The 20,898-nt window shown below is 41.6% G+C and overlaps 1 protein-coding gene across 1 annotated transcript in view; it reads left to right on the forward strand.

Moving 5' to 3' along the window:
- LOC145238182 (cilia- and flagella-associated protein 47-like) overlaps positions 1–20,898 on the forward strand; it is a 67,941-nt gene that overhangs the window by 25,621 nt on the left and 21,422 nt on the right. The window contains exons 33-35 of the mRNA XM_080101269.1: positions 956–1,120; positions 1,963–2,064; positions 2,844–3,093. Of these exons, the coding sequence (XP_079957395.1) occupies positions 956–1,120; positions 1,963–2,064; positions 2,844–3,093 (517 nt within the window). The remainder of the gene's footprint in view (positions 1–955; positions 1,121–1,962; positions 2,065–2,843; positions 3,094–20,898) is intronic.

Genomic DNA, 20,898 nt, shown 5'->3' on the forward strand with positions numbered 1-20,898 from the left:
TGGCGAGAAACGATATGCCCATGCTCCTGTGGTAAATTAAACATCAGTTTAGTACAGTGGTTCTTAACCTTTTTATCATGGCCGAACCCCAACGATATTCTTCAGCGTTTGGTCGAACCCCAACAAGTTGCATCCTGGATTTTTAAACCATTTTGTTTTGTGTGTCACAATTAGCTTTTGACCAAACATAGTGGCAACAGCTACTTTTTGTCATTTTGTTAAATTCTGACATAATAATACAAGCAACTTGTTTCAGGATTGCTTTAATTCCGGCAATTTTTAGTTTTTATCAAAATGAAGCATTGTATTTTTAGCATCTGTGCACAGACATGACAAAAGTGAAGTAATAAGTTTTTGCTGCCAACAAAATTTCGTTGTTTTGCTGCTTGCGAACAACGCTCACAATGCTTATTGTTACGTCACAAAAAAGAACACCAAACCTTAGTGTAACCTTCCAGTGTTTTGATATTTAGCAAATAATTTTTTAGCGACCACAGAATCCTAAAGTTTGACTAAAACGAGTATTTGTATTGTACTCCCAAAGACCTTCGTCGATCCCCTGGTTGAGCGTTGCCGAACCCCTGGGGTTCGATCGAACCCCGGTTAAGAACCGCTGGTTTAGTATAAGCTCTGACATTTTTTTGTATCATTTTTGTGACAGGTTCAGGTTCTAGCTTTTATGTTTGGATTGAAAAGTTCGCAGTTACGTCTAGCTAAGTCAAATATTGTTTGCATTGTAACTTCATCAAATTTAATTCTTCTGGCAATTGTATTTTGTACCGACGTTTCGACGTCGTCTACAGGTCGCTTTTATCAGGGTAAATAACACTGAAAAATAGAATTAAACGCAAGCACGTAACAACGCAACAAAAACGCTGTGCCATAACAAATAATTGGGCTACTAAACCACTACTTATTAACTAACAAATACAAAAGACTACTTTTTACGCTGCAGGTTGGTGACTCGCATTCCGTATGACGACGATGACGTAAGTGTCCCCCCGAAACGTGATACGACATCTGGTGGTAAGCGAATGCGCCAGACATTGGGAGGATGGGACACTAACCTCAAGAAAGACGTGAAGACTATTTACGACATGCTACAACACTTGTGCGGCAGGTATGTGCCACTAGAAGCGCCAAAGACCTGAATTTCTAAATATAGCTGGGAACAGTAACTTTTGAAAACAATGTAAAAACTCACTGTTAGACTTTAAACTGATTATTTACAGCAAGAATTTCCAATGTGGAAATTTGGTCTTGTTTGCTCAGAAAACAAACACTATTTCTCCAAAAGCCAATTCTTCGGTTTTACAAGTGTTGTATGGAGTGACCTAAATTAAGGTGCCATAAAAACGAGGAACTACAGCCCAGTATTATGAGAGTGTTTCTAATTGACAAAGCAATTACTTCACTTAATCCGTCCACCCTCCAGCTGTGTGGCTCGCGTGTGTCAATCAAATGACGTCATAGTAAATAGGGCGGCGCCTCGAAGGTCTGCGTTATAAGCGCGTTTTAACAGCGCTGCATTCGCCGGGCCCGTTGGTGTGGGTCTGTAATCCGAGCGACCTCGGAGGCTTGAATTGGAGGACGGCTTGAGATTGGGAGCTCTGCGGCGTCTTGACCTATGTCGATCGGGCGTCCGCGCTAAGCTCGGCGTCAATATGGAGGCGTTGAGGTAGCTCGATGCATCCAGGTTGTCTAAGGAGGAAGGAACCGGGCCAGGCCCGCAAGGGAGCAGCCAAAAGTTCCCACGTTGATCAGTAGCGGGATAGCGCCTGTGAATAGGCGAGGTGTCGTAGCCCAGTCAATACAGTTGGACCCAATTCTTTTGGCTGATCCTCTTCGGTTTTCCTTCTTAGCTTTGCCTTGTTGTCTCATTTTTAAAATTGAACATTTCTGAAAGCCTGTTTGCTTTTTAACATGCGAGGTTCAGTAATACCAATTACGTTTTTATTGCAGAATGGTTCCAGGGATTCCGATTAACCAACCGCTTCCTCGTGATCCGACTGAGCGAGTTCTTCAGCTGCACTGGCAACATTCAACTTTGCTCACGTTCCTTAGGTATTTGTAAGTTTGTTTTACAATCCAATTATGTGCGTTCCCTATGATGAAGAACTTTCAAATTAATATTCCGAAGAATTTTCCGGGGTAGCGTTGGTTTTTGAATAGTTCAACGGCTTAAAAATTTTTAATTTCAAGAAAAAAAAACATTTCGATTTTTACTTTTTAACCTGCTTTGGCGAATATCTAGAGAAAACAAAATAGTAAACATTAATGAAACTGGTAACGAAATAAGGACGCACGTCAAAATGTGAAGAACACTATACACGGACTTAAAAAGTAATTTAATCAAAACGTAACTGCCAGAGACTTTGTTTAAACGTCTGCACTACGCTGTGTTCCATACACAGGTTCTCTGGCAGTTACGTTTTTACTTATAAAAGAAGACGTCTTAGAAGAAATGACAATCATGAGGAAAAAGATCAAAGCCGGGAGATCAATTTGCGTGAAAAACATCACAACGTTTCGACGGATTCTTTTGTCATCGTTTTAAAACCCACTAATACTGGCTTTGATCTTTTTGCTTAGAATAGTTACAACCACGTTTTGTGTACCCTAAAGGCCTAAACCAATAATATTTTTAAAAACATTGTCCTTTTAAAATAGGGAAAATTCTAGAAATATGGACGGTATGGACATCTTGCATTTATTTGACATTTAACGAAATAAAAGGGGAGCACTGTTAACCTCATATGAAAGCAACTGGCTTCAAATTTCCTCGTCAATAATTTCGCCCAAATAGATCCACCCTTTAAACTGATGCACCAATTAAACAACAGGGGTCAAGGGGCGTCGGTTTCGGCTATTCGACCGGAATTCTTGCTCACACCACGTGACTATCGACGCTGGGTGAAGGTACGCGAGCGCGAAGCCAAGCGACAGGAACAAACTGGAAATAACCAACCGCTAGACGACGTCTCGGAGCGAGAAGAAAAGGAAAAAGCAACCTCGACAATGCAGATTGAAGACGAGCTGTTTGAATCGGTGTCAAAACGAGCATGGACTGATCTACTGCTACAGTTGTTTAAAGTAAGGATAGTTTTTATTGGTTTGTGAGATTAGGTTTATTGAATTTGTTAGATGTCTTATGGTTTATGGTGTATAAGTTGTTTGTTTTAGGGATCTGTGTTTAAATCCCACTTTGGCATGAAATTGGTCCAGGATTAATGATACTGTGAAACGCAGATGATACTGTAAATCGGCGAAAGCTGCTTAGGGTTGTGTCACAGTTGTAAGTCGGGTCGTATTCGGGCCGGTTTCGGGCTTAGGTTTTTTTTCACAAACGGGCTTGATTCCTGATTTCATATTCTGTGTCCGTAATTTTTTCAATACAAATTACCCAGCTGAGTAATTAGTTGCTGGACTTAACCTAATGCCTAACAGGCCTAAAACGTCTTGTTTAGGTCGTTGTCTTCGATTGTACTCTGTCTGTCGTCTTTATCATTGGCCTGTCTGTCAAACTACAACTGTGGGTTGTGTAGACTGCAGATTAATTATTAGCAAACTTTACACTGTTTCACCGCGATGTCAATTAGCGGTTAACACTGCAAATTGTTGCAAGCATGACATCAAAAACACCAGACACCGTTTTTCAAACAACGTATAGTGTTATTCTTTGTTTTTGATTAAAAATTTCGTTAGTTGTTACAGTTGTACTCGCACACAAACTGTTTTATTTAAAACCTGCATTACGAATGATAAACAAGAGACCGTATGTAAGTGAAGTATCATGCCCTCTTTATCAAAACCAACCACGCCATGTGCACTGAGTTTCCGTTTCTTCGCAATTAATGCTTCCCCCCTCAAGCTGTGTGGCTGGTGTCTGCCAATCAAATGACGTCATAATCATTAGGGCGGCGCGTCAAGGCTATTCATGTAGTCGCGATTTGACAGCGCTGCATCCGCCGGGCTCGTTGGTGTGGGTCTGTAATCTGAGCGACTTCGGAGGCTTGAATTGGAGGACGGCTTGAGATTGGGAGCTCTGCGGCGTCTTGACCTATGTCGATCGGGCGTCCGCGCTAAGCTCGGCGTCAATATGGAGGCGTTGAGGTAGCTCGATGCATCCAGGTTGTCTAAGGAGGAACGAACCGGGCCAGGCCCGCAAGGGAGCAGCCAAAAGTTCCCACGTTGATCAGTAGCGGGATAGCGCCTGTGAATAGGCGAGTTGTCGTAGCCCAGTCGATACAGTTGGACCCAATTCTTTTTGGTCATTTTATGCAAAAAAGCTTTAATTCATTTGATTGCTAAAATTTCGATACAAAGAGATTGTTTAAAAAAATTGAAAACGTACTCGCCCACAAAGTTTTGACAACAACTAACATCGACACAGAATAGCTGAATTTGTTTGTAAATGCGTGTTCGTTATGTTTAAAAAAAGTTTTATCATTGTTTTTTTTTTGTGTTTTCTTTTCGTTCCGGTTGTTGAATTTGTCGTCTTGTGTTTGGTATTCAATTTTACGGCGTTTCCTTTTTTCTTTAAATCTTTCGTTTGCACCAAAAATATTTTCGGACATGAGCAAAAATAGCCTATGAATCTGGAAAATTTGCATCAACTTATTGAAACGCTGTATAGAACCTAAAATAGTGAGATTATTGTATTTCCCCCTAATGGAGATTGACAATTTAATGGGAGAAAATACAAACGAAGCATCACAACAACCAACAATTTACATAAAAAAATCATTCTTAACTTCTAAACCTTCTGAGAGAAGATTGTACTCTCACCCAAACAATTCTCTTTAAAATCTACATCCTGAAGTCTTGCAATCAATTCCAGTAATTGGGCGATTGCCTCCACTCCTTTACGTGGTGCGAGTCAACTTCATGTTTCTTTGCAATCAATGCTTCCACCCTCAAGTTATGTGAGAGGCGTCTGTCAATCAAATGACGTCATAATCATTAGGGCGGCGCGTGAAGGCTTTTGATGTAATCGCGATTTGACAGCCCTGCACTCGCCGGGCCCGTTGGTGTGGGTCTGTAATCCGAGCGACTTCGGAGGCTTGAATTGGAGGACGGCTTGAGATTGGGAGCTCTGCGGCGTCTTGACCCATGTCGATCGGGCGTCCGCGCTAAGCTCGGCGTCAATATCGAGGCGTTGAGGTAGCTCTATGCATCCAGGTTGCCTAAGGAGGAACGAACCGGGCCAGGCCCGCAAGGGAGCAGCCAAAAGTTCCCACGTTGATCAGTAGCGGGATAGCGCCTGTGAATAGGCGAGGTGTCGTAGCCCAGTCAACACAGTTGAACCCAATTCTTTTTTTACTTCATTCCTGTGGTCGCTTTAGTCGTTTCATTTAAAGAATTCTTTTAACTGATGGTAAAATCTCGGCGTTATATAATCACGAGATTGTTGTACCAAATTTCCAAATCCCATCATGAATTTTGACACAAACTGACACCGTCATCGAATAGCAATTTTTGACAGAAGCCAGTATATTTACAAAAAAAAAATATGATTAGATCCTTTCTAGGTGTTTTGGAATAAACTCATTTTAAAGTTGTCGTAGCCCAGTCAATACAGTTGGACCCAATTCTTTTTGGTCATTTATGCAAAAAGAGCTTTAATTCATTCGATTGCTAAAATTTCGACATAAAGATATTGTTTCAAAAAATTGAAAATACTCGCCCACAAAGACAACAACTAACACCGACATAGAATAGCTGAATTTGACACGAGAATTGTTCGTAAATGCGTGTTCGTTATGTTTACAAAAAGTTTTATCATTGTTTTTTTTGCATTATCTTTTCGTTCCAGTTGTTAAATTTGTCGTCTTGTGTTTAGTATTCAATTTTACGGCGTTTTCTTTTTTCTCTAAATCTTTCGTGTGCAGCAAAAATTCTTTCGGACATAAGCAAAAATAGCCAATGATTCTGGAAAATTTGGATCAACTTATTGAAACGCTGTATAGAACCTAAAATAGTGAGATTATTGTATTTCCCCCCTGATGGAGATTGACAATTTAATGGTAGAAAATACAAACGAAGCATCACAACAACCAACAATTTACACAAAAAATTCATTCTTAACTTCTAAACCTTCTGAGAGAAGATTGTACTCTCACCCAAACAATTCTCTTTAAAATCTACATCCTGAAGTCTTGCAATCAGTTCCAGTAATTGGGCTATTGCCTCCATTCCTTTACGTGGTGCGAGTCAACTTCATGTTTCTTTGCAATCAATGCTTCCACCCTCAAGTTATGTGAGAGGCGTCTGTCAATCAAATGACGTCATAATCATTAGGGCGGCGCGTCAAGGCTTTTGAGTTAATCGCGATTTGACAGCCCTGCACTCGCCGGGCCCGTTGGTGTGGGTCTGTAATCCGAGCGACTTCGGAGGCTTGAATTGGAGGACGGCTCGAGATTGGGAGCTCTGCGGCGTCTTGACCTATGTTGATCGGGCGTCCGCGCTAAGCTCGGCGTCGTTATGGAGGCGTTGAGGTAGCTCGATGCATCCAGGTTGTCTAGGGAGGAACGAACCGGGCCAGGCCCGCAAGGGAGCAGCCAAAAGTTCCCACGTTGATCAGTAGCGGGATAGCGCCTGTGAATAGGCGAGGTGTCGTAGCCCAGTCAACACAGTTGGACCCAATTCTTTTTGGTCATTTTAAGCAAAAAAAGCTTTAATTCATTTGATTGCTAAAATTTCGATACAAAGAGATTGTTTAAAAAAATTGAAAACGTACTCACCCACAAAGTTTTGACAACAACTAACATCGACACAGAATAGCTGAATTTGTTTGTAAATGCGTGTTCGTTATGTTCAAAAAAGTTTTATCATTGTTTTTTTGCATTTTCATTTCGTTACAGTTGTTGAATTTGTCGTCTTGTGTTTGGTATTCAATTTTACGGCGTTTCCTTTTTTTCAGTGTTTCATACCGGAACGGAACGAAACCAAATAACGTTATTCGTTCTGAGCAAATCATTTATTTCGTTATTTCGTTCCAGACCGATATTTTCATTTCGTTCCGGTCTGACCGAAATAAATTTATAACGGTATTTTTCGGTATTTCGGTCTTAAAAAAAGAACATTTCTTTATGGTCTTTGCAACTATTAAGCGAAAAAAGAAAGAAAGTTGCAACACACAAGAATTATTGTCGGTGGTTGTTACGTCACATAAAATTTGTCAATGATGGTCAAACGGATGTAAATTGTAGCATCTTCAATTTTTATCATAGACTTGCTTAGCCTAACGGCACAAAATATTTGGCAGTTGTTACATGTCAAATGTCCAGAACGAAATACCGTAATAAAAAATAACGGTATTTCGTTCCGTTCCGGTATTTTGAATATTTTTTATTTCGGTATTTCGTTCCGGTATTTGAGCCAAAAATTATTTATTTCGTTCCGGTATAACGTTCCGTTCCGTTCCGGTATGAAACACTGCTTTTTTTCTTTAAATCTTTCGTTTGCACCAAAATTATTTTCGGACATAAGCAAAAATAGCCAATGATTCTGGAAAATCTGCATCAACTTATTGAAACGCTGTATAGAACCTAAAATAGTGATATTATTGTATTTGCCCCTAATGGAGATTGACAATTTATTGGTAGTAAATACAAACGAAGCATCACAACAACCAACAGTTTACTCAAAATATTTAATCTTAACTTCTAAACCTTCTGAAAGAAGATACACTCTCACCCAAACAATTCTCTTCAAAATCTACATCCTGAAGTTTTGCAATGAATTCCAGTAATTGGGCGATTGCCTCCATTTCTTTACGTGGTGCGAGTCAACTTCATGTTTCTTTGCAATCAATGCTTCCACCCTCAAGTTATGTGAGAGGCGTCTGTCAATCAAATGACGTCATAATCATTAGGGCGGCGCGTCAACGCTTTTCATGTAGTCGCGATTTGACAGCGCTGCACTCGCCGGGCCCGTTGGTGTGGGTCTGTAATCCGAGCGACTTCGGAGGCTTGAGTTGGAGGACGGCTTGAGATTGGGAGCTCTGCGGCGTCTTGACCTATGTCGATCGGGCGTCCGCGCTAAGCTCGGCGTCAATATGGAGGCGTTGAGGTAGCTCGATGCATCCAGGTTGTCTAAGGAGGAACGAACCGGGCCAGGCCCGCAAGGGAGCAGCCAAAAGTTCCCACGTTGATCAGTAGCGGGATAGCGCCTGTGAATAGGCGAGGTGTCGTAGCCCAGTCAACACAGTTGAACCCAATTCTTTTTTTTACCTTATTCCTGTGGTCGCTTTAGTCGTTTCATTTAAAGAATTCTTTTAACTCATGTTGTACCAAATTTCCAAATCCCATCATGAATTTTGACACAAACTGGCACCGTCATCGAATAGCAATATTTGACAGGAGCCAGTATATTTACAAAAAAATATGATTAGATCCTTTCTAGGTGTTTTGGAATAAACTCATTTTAAAGCTTTTTAAAACACATTTGATTGCAGAAATTGAATTAATTGTCTTGTCTTTGGTTTTGAAAATTTGCGATACTTTTTTCCTTATTTTCAGTTGATACTTTGCACACAAATTATTTTAGTCTGAAGCAATAGTTGACTTTGATGCTTGAAATTCGGCACCAGTTGGTTAAAACGGTGTGTAAATTCTGACACATTTTTTACTCCTCCCTCATGGCCATGAGCTAAGAATGATAATTTGATACAAACGTAGCATCACAAGCTCCAACATTGCAAACATTTTTTGGTCATTGTTAAAACTAACTGCATGAAGGCTGAAATGAACTGCACTGTATTGAGCGATCAGCTTCATACGTATAAGTTTTATAGAAAGCAAGTCCCGGCGTGGCAACAAACTTCCTTTTTCTTCGCAATCAATGCTTTCACCCTCAAGCTATGTTTCTGGCGTCTGTCAATCAAATGACGTCATAAAAAATAGGGTGGCGCGTCAAGGCTATTCATGTAATCGCGATTTGACAGCGCTGCATTCGCCGGTCCCGTTGGTGTGGGTCTGTAATCCGAGCGACTTCGGAGGCTTGAATTGGAGGACGGCTTGAGATTGGGAGCTCTGCGGCGTCTTGACCTATGTTGATCGGGCGTCCGCGCTAAGCTCGGCGTCAATATGGCGGCGTTGGGGTAGCTCGATGCATCCAGGTCGTCTAAGGAGGAAGGAACCGGGCCAGGCCCGCAAGGGAGCAGCCAAAAGTTCCCACGTTGATCAGTAGCGGGATAGCGCCTGTGAATAGGCGAGTTGTCGTAGCCCATTCGATACAGTTGGACCCAATTCTTTTTTGATCTTAAGAAATCACTGTTTTCAGTTTGTCCTTTTCATGTTCAGATCGTATAAATATCAGTATGAAGAGATTGTTGTTTGAAATTTGAAACATGCTTCCCCTTATGGTTTTGGTGAAACATCGTCATCTAGTAGCCATGAAACATGAGCTAGTATATTTGACATTACATTTATTAAGAAATCCGTGCTTGGTGTTTTTTTTTGAATTAAGTTTTTTTTAACAGTTTTTATTTTGTTTTGGAGCACATTTTACTCCCGGATTGTTTAATTTGTCATCTTGTCTGTGTTCTGAAAGTTGTGTTTTTGTCTTTTTTTTATTCACAATTTTGCATGAAAATTATTTCGGTCTCGAGCAAAAGGAACTGCAAACTGGCATCAACTGACTGAAACGTTGTTTATACTCAAAAGTAATTTTACTTTTTCCTCTTCGCGATGGCCAGTGTAATGATAGTTTAATACAAAAGAAGCATCAGAAGCTTCAACTTTGTGCAATAAAATTACAACCTTTTTTTAACATACAAACCACTCTTTTTTAAATCTACGTCCTTTGGTTTGAAATAACTTGTAATTGAGCGATCGGTTCCATGCCTTTACGCTGTGCGAGCAAATTATATTTTTCTTTTCAATGATGCTTCTACCCTCAAGCTGTGTGTCTTGCGTCTGTCAATCAAATGACGTCATAAAAAATAGGGTGGCGCGTCAAGGCTATTCATGTAATCGCGATTTGACAGCGCTGCATTCGCCGGGCCCGTTGGTGTGGGTCTGTAATCCGAGCGACTTCGGAGGCTTGAGTTGGAGGACGGCTTGAGATTGGGAGCTCTGCGGCGTCTTGACCTATGTCGATCGGGCGTCCGCGCTAAGCTCGGCGTCAATATCGAGGCGTTGAGGTAGCTTGATGCATCCAGGTTGTCTAAGGAGGAACGAACCGGGCCAGGCCCGCAAGGGAGCAGCCAAAAGTTCCCACGTTGATCAGTAGCGGGATAGCGCCTGTGAATAGGCGAGGTGTCGTAGCCCAGTCAACACAGTTGAACCCAATTCTTTTTTTTACTTCATTCCTGTGGTCGCTTTAGTCGTTTCATTTAAAGAATTCTTTTAACTCATGTTGTACCAAATTTCCAAATCCCATCATGAATTTTGACACAAACTGGCACCGTCATCGAATAGCAATATTTGACAGGGGCCAGTATATTTACAAAAAAATATGATTAGATCCTTTCTAGGTGTTTTGGAATAAACTCATTTTAAAGCTTTTTAAAACACATTTGATTGCAGAAATTGAATTAATTGTCTTGTCTTTGGTTTTGAAAATTTGCGATACTTTTTTCCTTATTTTCAGTTGCTACTTTGCACAAAAATTATTTTAGTCTGAAGCAATAGTTGACTTTGATGCTTGAAATTCGGCACCAGTTGGTTAAAACGGTGTGTAAATTCTGACACATTTTTTACTCCTCCCTCATGGCGATGAGCTAAGAATGATAATTTGATACAAACGTAGCATCACAAGCTCCAACATTGCAAACATTTTTTGGTCACTGTTAAAACTAACTGCATGAAGGCTGAAATGAACTGCACTATATTGAGCGATCAGCTTCATACGTTTAAGTTTTATAGAAAGCAAGTCCCGGCGTGGCAACAAACTTCCTTTTTCTTCGCAATCAATGCTTTCACCCTCAAGCTATGTTTCTGGCGTCTGTCAATCAAATGACGTCATAAAAAATAGGGTGGCGCGTCAAGGCTATTCATGTAATCGTGATTTGACAGCGCTGCATTCGCCGGTCCCGTTGGTGTGGGTCTGTAATCCGAGCGACTTCGGAGGCTTGAATTGGAGGACGGCTTGAGATTGGGAGCTCTGCGGCGTCTTGACCTATGTCGATCGGGCGTCCGCGCTAAGCTCGGCGTCAATATGGAGACGTTGAGGTAGCTCGATGCATCCAGGTTGTCTACGGAGGAACGAACCAGGCAAGGCCCGCAAGGGAGCAGCCAAAAGTTCCCACGTTGATCAGTAGCGGGATAGCGCCTGTGAATAGGCGAGTTGTCGTAGCCCAGTCAATACAGTTGGACCCAATTCTTTTTTGATCTTAAGAAATCACTGTTTTCAGTTTGTCCTTTTCATGTTCAGATCGTATAAATATCAGTATGAAGAGATTGTTGTTTGAAATTTGAAACATGCTTCCCCTTATGGTTTTGGTGAAACATCGTCATCTAGTAGCCATGAAACATGAGCTAGTATATTTGACATTACATTTATTAAGAAATCCGTGCTTGGTGTTTTTTTTTGAATTAAGTTTTTTTTAACAGTTTTTATTTTGTTTTGGAGCACATTTTACTCCCGGATTGTTTAATTTGTCATCTTGTCTGTGTTCTGAAAGTTGTGTTTTTGTCTTTTTTTTATTCACAATTTTGCATGAAAATTATTTCGGTCTCGAGCAAAAGGAACTGCAAACTGGCATCAACTGACTGAAACGTTGTTTATACTCAAAAGTAATTTGACTTTTTCCTCTTCGCGATGGCCAGTGTAATGATAGTTTAATACAAAAGAAGCATCAGAAGCTTCAACTTTGTGCAATAAAATTACAACCTTTTTTTAACATACAAACCACTCTTTTTTAAATCTACGTCCTTTGGTTTGAAATAACTTGTAATTGAACGATCGGTTCCATGCCTTTACGCTGTGCGAGCAAATTATATTTTTCTTTTCAATGATGCTTCTACCCTCAAGCTGTGTGTCTTGCGTCTGTCAATCAAATGACGTCATAAAAAATAGGGTGGCGCGTCAAGGCTATTCATGTAATCGCGATTTGACAGCGCTGCATTCGCCGGGCCCGTTGGTGTGGGTCTGTAATCCGAGCGACTTCGGAGGCTTGAGTTGGAGGACGGCTTGAGATTGGGAGCTCTGCGGCGTCTTGACCTATGTCGATCGGGCGTCCGCGCTAAGCTCGGCGTCAATATGGAGGCGTTGAGGTAGCTCGATGCATCCAGGTTGTCTAAGGAGGAACGAACCGGGCCAGGCCCGCAAGGGAGCAGCCAAAAGTTCCCACGTTGATCAGTAGCGGGATAGCGCCTGTGAATAGGCGAGGTGTCGTAGCCCAGTCAACACAGTTGAACCCAATTCTTTTTTTTACTTCATTCCTGTGGTCGCTTTAGTCGTTTCATTTAAAGAATTCTTTTAACTCATGTTGTACCAAATTTCCAAATCCCATCATGAATTTTGACACAAACTGGCACCGTCATCGAATAGCAATATTTGACAGGGGCCAGTATATTTACAAAAAAATATGATTAGATCCTTTCTAGGTGTTTTGGAATAAACTCATTTTAAAGCTTTTTAAAACACATTTGATTGCAGAAATTGAATTAATTGTCTTGTCTTTGGTTTTGAAAATTTGCGATACTTTTTTCCTTATTTTCAGTTGCTACTTTGCACAAAAATTATTTTAGTCTGAAGCAATAGTTGACTTTGATGCTTGAAATTCGGCACCAGTTGGTTAAAACGGTGTGTAAATTCTGACACATTTTTTACTCCTCCCTCATGGCGATGAGCTAAGAATGATAATTTGATACAAACGTAGCATCACAAGCTCCAACATTGCAAACATTTTTTGGTCACTGTTAAAACTAACTGCATGAAGGCTGAAATGAACTGCACTATATTGAGCGATCAGCTTCATACGTTTAAGTTTTATAGAAAGCAAGTCCCGGCGTGGCAACAAACTTCCTTTTTCTTCGCAATCAATGCTTTCACCCTCAAGCTATGTTTCTGGCGTCTGTCAATCAAATGACGTCATAAAAAATAGGGTGGCGCGTCAAGGCTATTCATGTAATCGTGATTTGACAGCGCTGCATTCGCCGGTCCCGTTGGTGTGGGTCTGTAATCCGAGCGACTTCGGAGGCTTGAATTGGAGGACGGCTTGAGATTGGGAGCTCTGCGGCGTCTTGACCTATGTCGATCGGGCGTCCGCGCTAAGCTCGGCGTCAATATGGAGACGTTGAGGTAGCTCGATGCATCCAGGTTGTCTACGGAGGAACGAACCAGGCAAGGCCCGCAAGGGAGCAGCCAAAAGTTCCCACGTTGATCAGTAGCGGGATAGCGCCTGTGAATAGGCGAGTTGTCGTAGCCCAGTCAATACAGTTGGACCCAATTCTTTTTTGATCTTAAGAAATCACTGTTTTCAGTTTGTCCTTTTCATGTTCAGATCGTATAAATATCAGTATGAAGAGATTGTTGTTTGAAATTTGAAACATGCTTCCCCTTATGGTTTTGGTGAAACATCGTCATCTAGTAGCCATGAAACATGAGCTAGTATATTTGACATTACACTTATTAAGAAATCCGTGCTTGGTGTTTTTTTTTTGAATTAAGTTTTTTTTAACAGTTTTTATTTTGTTTTGAAGCACATTTTACTCCCGGATTGTTTAATTTGTCATCTTGTCTGTGTTCTGAAAGTTGTGTTTTTGTCTTTTTTTTGTTCACAATTTTGCATGAAAATTATTTCGGTCTCGAGCAAAAGGAACTGCAAACTGGCATCAACTGACTGAAACGTTGTTTATACTCAAAAGTAATTTGACTTTTTCCTCTTCGCGATGGCCAGTGTAATGATAGTTTAATACAAAAGAAGCATCAGAAGCTTCAACTTTGTGCAATAAAATTACAACCTTTTTTAACATACAAACCACTCTTTTTCAAATCTACGTCCTATGGTTTGAAATAACTTGTAATTGAGCGATCGGTTCCATGCCTTTACGCTGTGCGAGCAAATTATATTTTTCTTTTCAATGATGCTTCTACCTTCAAGCTGTGTGTCTTGCGTTTGTCAATCAAATGACGTCATAAAAAATAGGGTGGCGCGTCAAGGCTATTCATGTAATCGCGATTTGACAGCGCTGCATTCGCCGGGCCCGTTGGTGTGGGTCTGTAATCCGAGCGACTTCGGAGGCTTGAATTGGAGGACGGCTTGAGATTGGGAGCTCTGCGGCGTCTTGACCTATGTCGATCGGGCGTCCGCGCTAAGCTTGGCGTCAATATGGAGGCGTTGAGGTAGCTCGATGCATCCAGGTTGTCTAAGGAGGAACGAACCGGGCAAGGCCCGCAAGGGAGCAGCCAAAAGTTCCCACGTTGATCAGTAGCGGGATAGCGCCTGTGAATAGGCGAGGTGTCGTAGCCCAGTCAATACAGTTGGACCCAATTCTTTTGTGTTTTTTATTTGTGTTCAACCACATTTTTCGGTTTGGTCGTTTTATCTAAACAATGCTGTTTTTTAATTACCTGTTAAATCTTTGCGTCAAGAGATTGTGGTTTAAAATTTTGAACATGTTTTTTCCAGGTTGTTGAATTAGACATATTGTCTTTGTTCCACAAATTTAGGTTTTTCCTTCTCTTCTCTTTGCAGAACGTCATAAAGTCCTCGTTTAAAGCTGGAAAGTCGGCTCCAGCTGGTTAATAAAACGGCGGTTTTAACTAAAGCTTTATTTTATTCTTCACCATGGCGATTGGCTGCAGTTTAGTGATAGTTTAATAAACGAAGGATCATAACGACCCTAAAATTTCAATATTTTTTGTCAGCGTAAACCATCTGACTAAAGGTGTAGTTTTACACCAAATGCTCCATTTGAAATCCACTTCCTGAAGTCTGAAACAAATTCCAGCAGTTGAACGATCGGATGCCTAGTGCGAGCCAATTTCCTTTTTCTTTGTAATCATTGCTTCCACCCTCAAGCTGTGCGGCTGACGTCTGTCAATCAAGTGACGTCACAATCATTGGGGCGGCGCGCCAAGGCTTTCCATGTAGTCGCAATTTGGCAGCGCTGCACTCGCCGGGCCCGTTGGTGTGGGTCTGTAATCCGAGCGACTTCGGAGGCTTGAGTTTGAGGACGGCTTGAGATTGGGAGCTCTGCGGCGTCTTGACCTATGTCGATCGGGCGTCCGCGCTAAGCTCGGCGTCAATATGGAGGCGTTGAGGTAGCTCGATGCATCCAGGTTGTCTAAGGAGGAACGAACCGGGCCAGGCCCGCAAGGGAGCAGCCAAAAGTTCCCACGTTGATCAGTAGCGGGATAGCGCCTGTGAATAGGCGAGGTGTCGTAGCCCAGTCAACACAGTTGAACCCAATTCTTTTTTTTACTTCATTCCTGTGGTCGCTTTAGTCGTTTCATTTAAAGAATTCTTTTAACTCATGTTGTACCAAATTTCCAAATCTCATCATGAATTTTGACACAAACTGGCACCGTCATCGAATAGCAATATTTGACAGGAGCCAGTATATTTACAAAAAAATATGATTAGATCCTTTCTAGGTGTTTTGGAATAAACTCATTTTAAAGCTTTTTGAAACACATTTGATTGCAGAAATTGAATTAATTGTCTTGTCTTTGGTTTTGAAAATTTGCGATACTTTTTTCCTTATTTTCAGTTGATACTTTGCACAAAAATTATTTTAGTCTGAAGCAATAGTTGACTTTGATGCTTGAAATTCGGCACCAGTTGGTTAAAACGGTGTGTAAATTCTGACACATTTTTTACTCCTCCCTCATGGCCATGAGCTAAGAATGATAATTTGATACAAACGTAGCATCACAAGCTCCAACATTGCAAACATTTTTTGGTCATTGTTAAAACTAACTGCATGAAGGCTGAAATGAACTGCACTATATTGAGCGATCAGCTTCATACGTTTAAGTTTTATAGAAAGCAAGTCCCGGCGTGGCAACAAACTTCCTTTTTCTTCGCAATCAATGCTTTCACCCTCAAGCTATGTTTCTGGCGTCTGTCAATCAAATGACGTCATAAAAAATAGGGTGGCGCGTCAAGGCTATTCATGTAATCGTGATTTGACAGCGCTGCATTCGCCGGTCCCGTTGGTGTGGGTCTGTAATCCGAGCGACTTCGGAGGCTTGAATTGGAGGACGGCTTGAGATTGGGAGCTCTGCGGCGTCTTGACCTATGTCGATCGGGCGTCCGCGCTAAGCTCGGCGTCAATATGGAGACGTTGAGGTAGCTCGATGCATCCAGGTTGTCTACGGAGGAACGAACCAGGCAAGGCCCGCAAGGGAGCAGCCAAAAGTTCCCACGTTGATCAGTAGCGGGATAGCGCCTGTGAATAGGCGAGTTGTCGTAGCCCAGTCAATACAGTTGGACCCAATTCTTTTTTGATCTTAAGAAATCACTGTTTTCAGTTTGTCCTTTTCATGTTCAGATCGTATAAATATCAGTATGAAGAGATTGTTGTTTGAAATTTGAAACATGCTTCCCCTTATGGTTTTGGTGAAACATCGTCATCTAGTAGCCATGAAACATGAGCTAGTATATTTGACATTACACTTATTAAGAAATCCGTGCTTGGTGTTTTTTTTTGAATTAAGTTTTTTTTAACAGTTTTTATTTTGTTTTGAAGCACATTTTACTCCCGGATTGTTTAATTTGTCATCTTGTCTGTGTTCTGAAAGTTGTGTTTTTGTCTTTTTTTTGTTCACAATTTTGCATGAAAATTATTTCGGTCTCGAGCAAAAGGAACTGCAAACTGGCATCAACTGACTGAAACGTTGTTTATACTCAAAAGTAATTTGACTTTTTCCTCTTCGCGATGGCCAGTGTAATGATAGTTTAATACAAAAGAAGCATCAGAAGCTTCAACTTTGTGCAATAAAATTACAACCTTTTTTAACATACAAACCACTCTTTTTCAAATCTACGTCCTATGGTTTGAAATAACTTGTAATTGAGCGATCGGTTCCATGCCTTTACGCTGTGCGAGCAAATTATATTTTTCTTTTCAATGATGCTTCTACCTTCAAGCTGTGTGTCTTGCGTCTGTCAATCAAATGACGTCATAAAAAATAGGGTGGCGCGTCAAGGCTATTCATGTAATCGCGATTTGACAGCGCTGCATTCGCCGGGCCCGTTGGTGTGGGTCTGTAATCCGAGCGACTTCGGAGGCTTGAATTGGAGGACGGCTTGAGATTGGGAGCTCTGCGGCGTCTTGACCTATGTCGATCGGGCGTCCGCGCTAAGCTTGGCGTCAATATGGAGGCGTTGAGGTAGCTCGATGCATCCAGGTTGTCTAAGGAGGAACGAACCGGGCAAGGCCCGCAAGGGAGCAGCCAAAAGTTCCCACGTTGATCAGTAGCGGGATAGCGCCTGTGAATAGGCGAGGTGTCGTAGCCCAGTCAATACAGTTGGACCCAATTCTTTTGTGTTTTTTATTTGTGTTCAACCACATTTTTCGGTTTGGTCGTTTTATCTAAACAATGCTGTTTTTTAATTACCTGTTAAATCTTTGCGTCAAGAGATTGTGGTTTAAAATTTTGAACATGTTTTTTCCAGGTTGTTGAATTAGACATATTGTCTTTGTTCCACAAATTTAGGTTTTTCCTTCTCTTCTCTTTGCAGAACGTCATAAAGTCCTCGTTTAAAGCTGGAAAGTCGGCTCCAGCTGGTTAATAAAACGGCGGTTTTAACTAAAGCTTTATTTTATTCTTCACCATGGCGATTGGCTGCAGTTTAGTGATAGTTTAATAAACGAAGGATCATAACGACCCTAAAATTTCAATATTTTTTGTCAGCGTAAACCATCTGACTAAAGGTGTAGTTTTACACCAAATGCTCCATTTGAAATCCACTTCCTGAAGTCTGAAACAAATTCCAGCAGTTGAACGATCGGATGCCTAGTGCGAGCCAATTTCCTTTTTCTTTGTAATCATTGCTTCCACCCTCAAGCTGTGCGGCTGACGTCTGTCAATCAAGTGACGTCACAATCATTGGGGCGGCGCGCCAAGGCTTTCCATGTAGTCGCAATTTGGCAGCGCTGCACTCGCCGGGCCCGTTGGTGTGGGTCTGTAATCCGAGCGACTTCGGAGGCTTGAGTTTGAGGACGGCTTGAGATTGGGAGCTCTGCGGCGTCTTGACCTATGTCGATCGGGCGTCCGCGCTAAGCTCGGCGTCAATATGGAGGCGTTGAGGTAGCTCGATGCATCCAGGTTGTCTAAGGAGGAACGAACCGGGCCAGGCCCGCAAGGGAGCAGCCAAAAGTTCCCACGTTGATCAGTAGCGGGATAGCGCCTGTGAATAGGCGAGGTGTCGTAGCCCAGTCAACACAGTTGAACCCAATTCTTTTTTTTACTTCATTCCTGTGGTCGCTTTAGTCGTTTCATTTAAAGAATTCTTTTAACTCATGTTGTACCAAATTTCCAAATCTCATCATGAATTTTGACACAAACTGGCACCGTCATCGAATAGCAATATTTGACAGGAGCCAGTATATTTACAAAAAAATATGATTAGATCCTTTCTAGGTGTTTTGGAATAAACTCATTTTAAAGCTTTTTGAAACACATTTGATTGCAGAAATTGAATTAATTGTCTTGTCTTTGGTTTTGAAAATTTGCGATACTTTTTTCCTTATTTTCAGTTGATACTTTGCACAAAAATTATTTTAGTCTGAAGCAATAGTTGACTTTGATGCTTGAAATTCGGCACCAGTTGGTTAAAACGGTGTGTAAATTCTGACACATTTTTTACTCCTCCCTCATGGCCATGAGCTAAGAATGATAATTTGATACAAACGTAGCATCACAAGCTCCAACATTGCAAACATTTTTTGGTCATTGTTAAAACTAACTGCATGAAGGCTGAAATGAACTGCACTATATTGAGCGATCAGCTTCATACGTTTAAGTTTTATAGAAAGCAAGTCCCGGCGTGGCAACAAATTTCCTTTTTCTTCGCAATCAATGCTTTCACCCTCAAGCTATGTTTCTGGCGTCTGTCAATCAAATGACGTCATAAAAAATAGGGTGACGCGTCAAGGCTATTCATGTAATCGTGATTTGACAGCGCTGCATTCGCCGGTCCCGTTGATGTGGGTCTGTAATCCGAGCGACTTCGGAGGCTTGAATTGGAGGACGGCTTGAGATTGGGAGCTCTGCGGCGTCTTGACCTATGTCGATCGGGCGTCCGCGCTAAGCTCGGCGTCAATATGGCGGCGTTGGGGTAGCTCGATGCATCCAGGTCGTCTAAGGAGGAAGGAACCGGGCAAGACCCGCAAGGGAGCAGCCAAAAGTTCCCACGTTGATCAGTAGCGGGATAGCGCCTGTGAATAGGCGAGGTGTCGTAGCCCAGTCAATACAGTTGGACCCAATTCTTTTGTGTTTTTTATTTGTGTTCAACCACATTTTTCGGTTTGGTCGTTTTATCTAAACAATGCTGTTTTTTAATTACCTGTTAAATCTTTGCGTCAAGAGATTGTGGTTTAAAATTTTGAACATGTTTTTTTCCAGGTTGTTGAATTAGACATATTGTCTTTGTTCCACAAATTTAGGTTTTTCCTTCTCTTCTCTTTGCAGAAAGTCATAAAGTCCTCGTTTAAAGCTGGAAAGTCGGCTCCAGCTGGTTAATAAAACGGCGGTTTTAACTAAAGCTTTATTTTATTCTTCACCATGGCGATTGGCTGCAGTTTAGTGATAGTTTAATAAACGAAGGATCATAACGACCAAATTTGCACTCTAAAATTTCAATATTTTTTGTCAGCGTAAACCATCTGACTAAAGGTGTAGTTTTACACCAAATGCTCCATTTGAAATCCACTTCCTGAAGTCTGAAACAAATTCCAGCAGTTGAACGATCGGATGCCTAGTGCGAGTCAATTTCCTTTTTCTTTGTAATCATTGCTTCCACCCTGAAGCTATGTGACTTGTGTCTGTCAATCAAGTGACGTCATAGTTAATAGGGCGGCGCGTCAAAGCTTTTGCTATAATCGCGTTTTGGCAGCGCTGCACTCGCCGGGCCTGTTGGTGTGGGTCTGTAATCCGAGCGACTTCGGAGGCTTGAATTGGAGGACGGCTTGAGATTGGGAGCTCTGCGGCGTCTTGACCTATGTCGATCGGGCGTCCGCGCTAAGCTCGGCGTCAATATGGAGGCGTTGAGGTAGCTCGATGCATCCAGGTTGTCTAAGGAGGAACGAACCGGGCCAGGCCCGCAAGGGAGCATCCAAAAGTTCTCACGTTGATCAGTAGCGGGATAGCGCCTGTGAATAGGCGAGGTGTCGTAGCCCAGTCAAAACAGTTGAACCCAATTCTTTTTCTGTGGTCTTTTGAAATCTTTTAAAAAATCTCTGCTTTGTGAGTTTTTAATTTAAAATTTAAAACCCTCTTTCCCCCATGGTTTTTGGCAACAACTGACACCGTCATGAAATGTCCGAATTTAACGTGAGCTAGTATATTTGTTGTGCAAAATTTAATTTAGTGTTTTAAAACGAAATTTTGGAACCTTTTTTCGCAACCTGTTTTTTTATCAAGTTGCTAAATTGGTCATTTTATCTTCGGTATTGAAATTTTCGTATTTCTTCGTATTCTTTGAATCTAACGAAATTTTGTTGGTTTTTGTCACCATCACTTTGTTTTCAGCGTTTTCGTTGTGGCACCTTAGTTACGTTTGTGTTATGGCACCCTCGCTGCTTCCCCATAGGGGCGATTGGTTTGTAAAGCGTTGATTGCGCCGGAATGTGTCTACCTGTTACGCATGCCTTACATAGGGCGTCGCTAGTCAATGATATGGCTTTTTTCTCTGGGTGCCGTGGGACGAGGTGGTGTTATTGGTGGTCGGTTGCTACCGTGTCTGGTGTAACGTTGTGTTTTTACATTGTTTTGTAG

This window comes from Phallusia mammillata, chromosome 7 (genome assembly GCF_965637545.1).
Source record: "Phallusia mammillata chromosome 7, kaPhaMamm4.hap1.1, whole genome shotgun sequence".
Classification (NCBI taxonomy): domain Eukaryota; kingdom Metazoa; phylum Chordata; class Ascidiacea; order Phlebobranchia; family Ascidiidae; genus Phallusia; species Phallusia mammillata.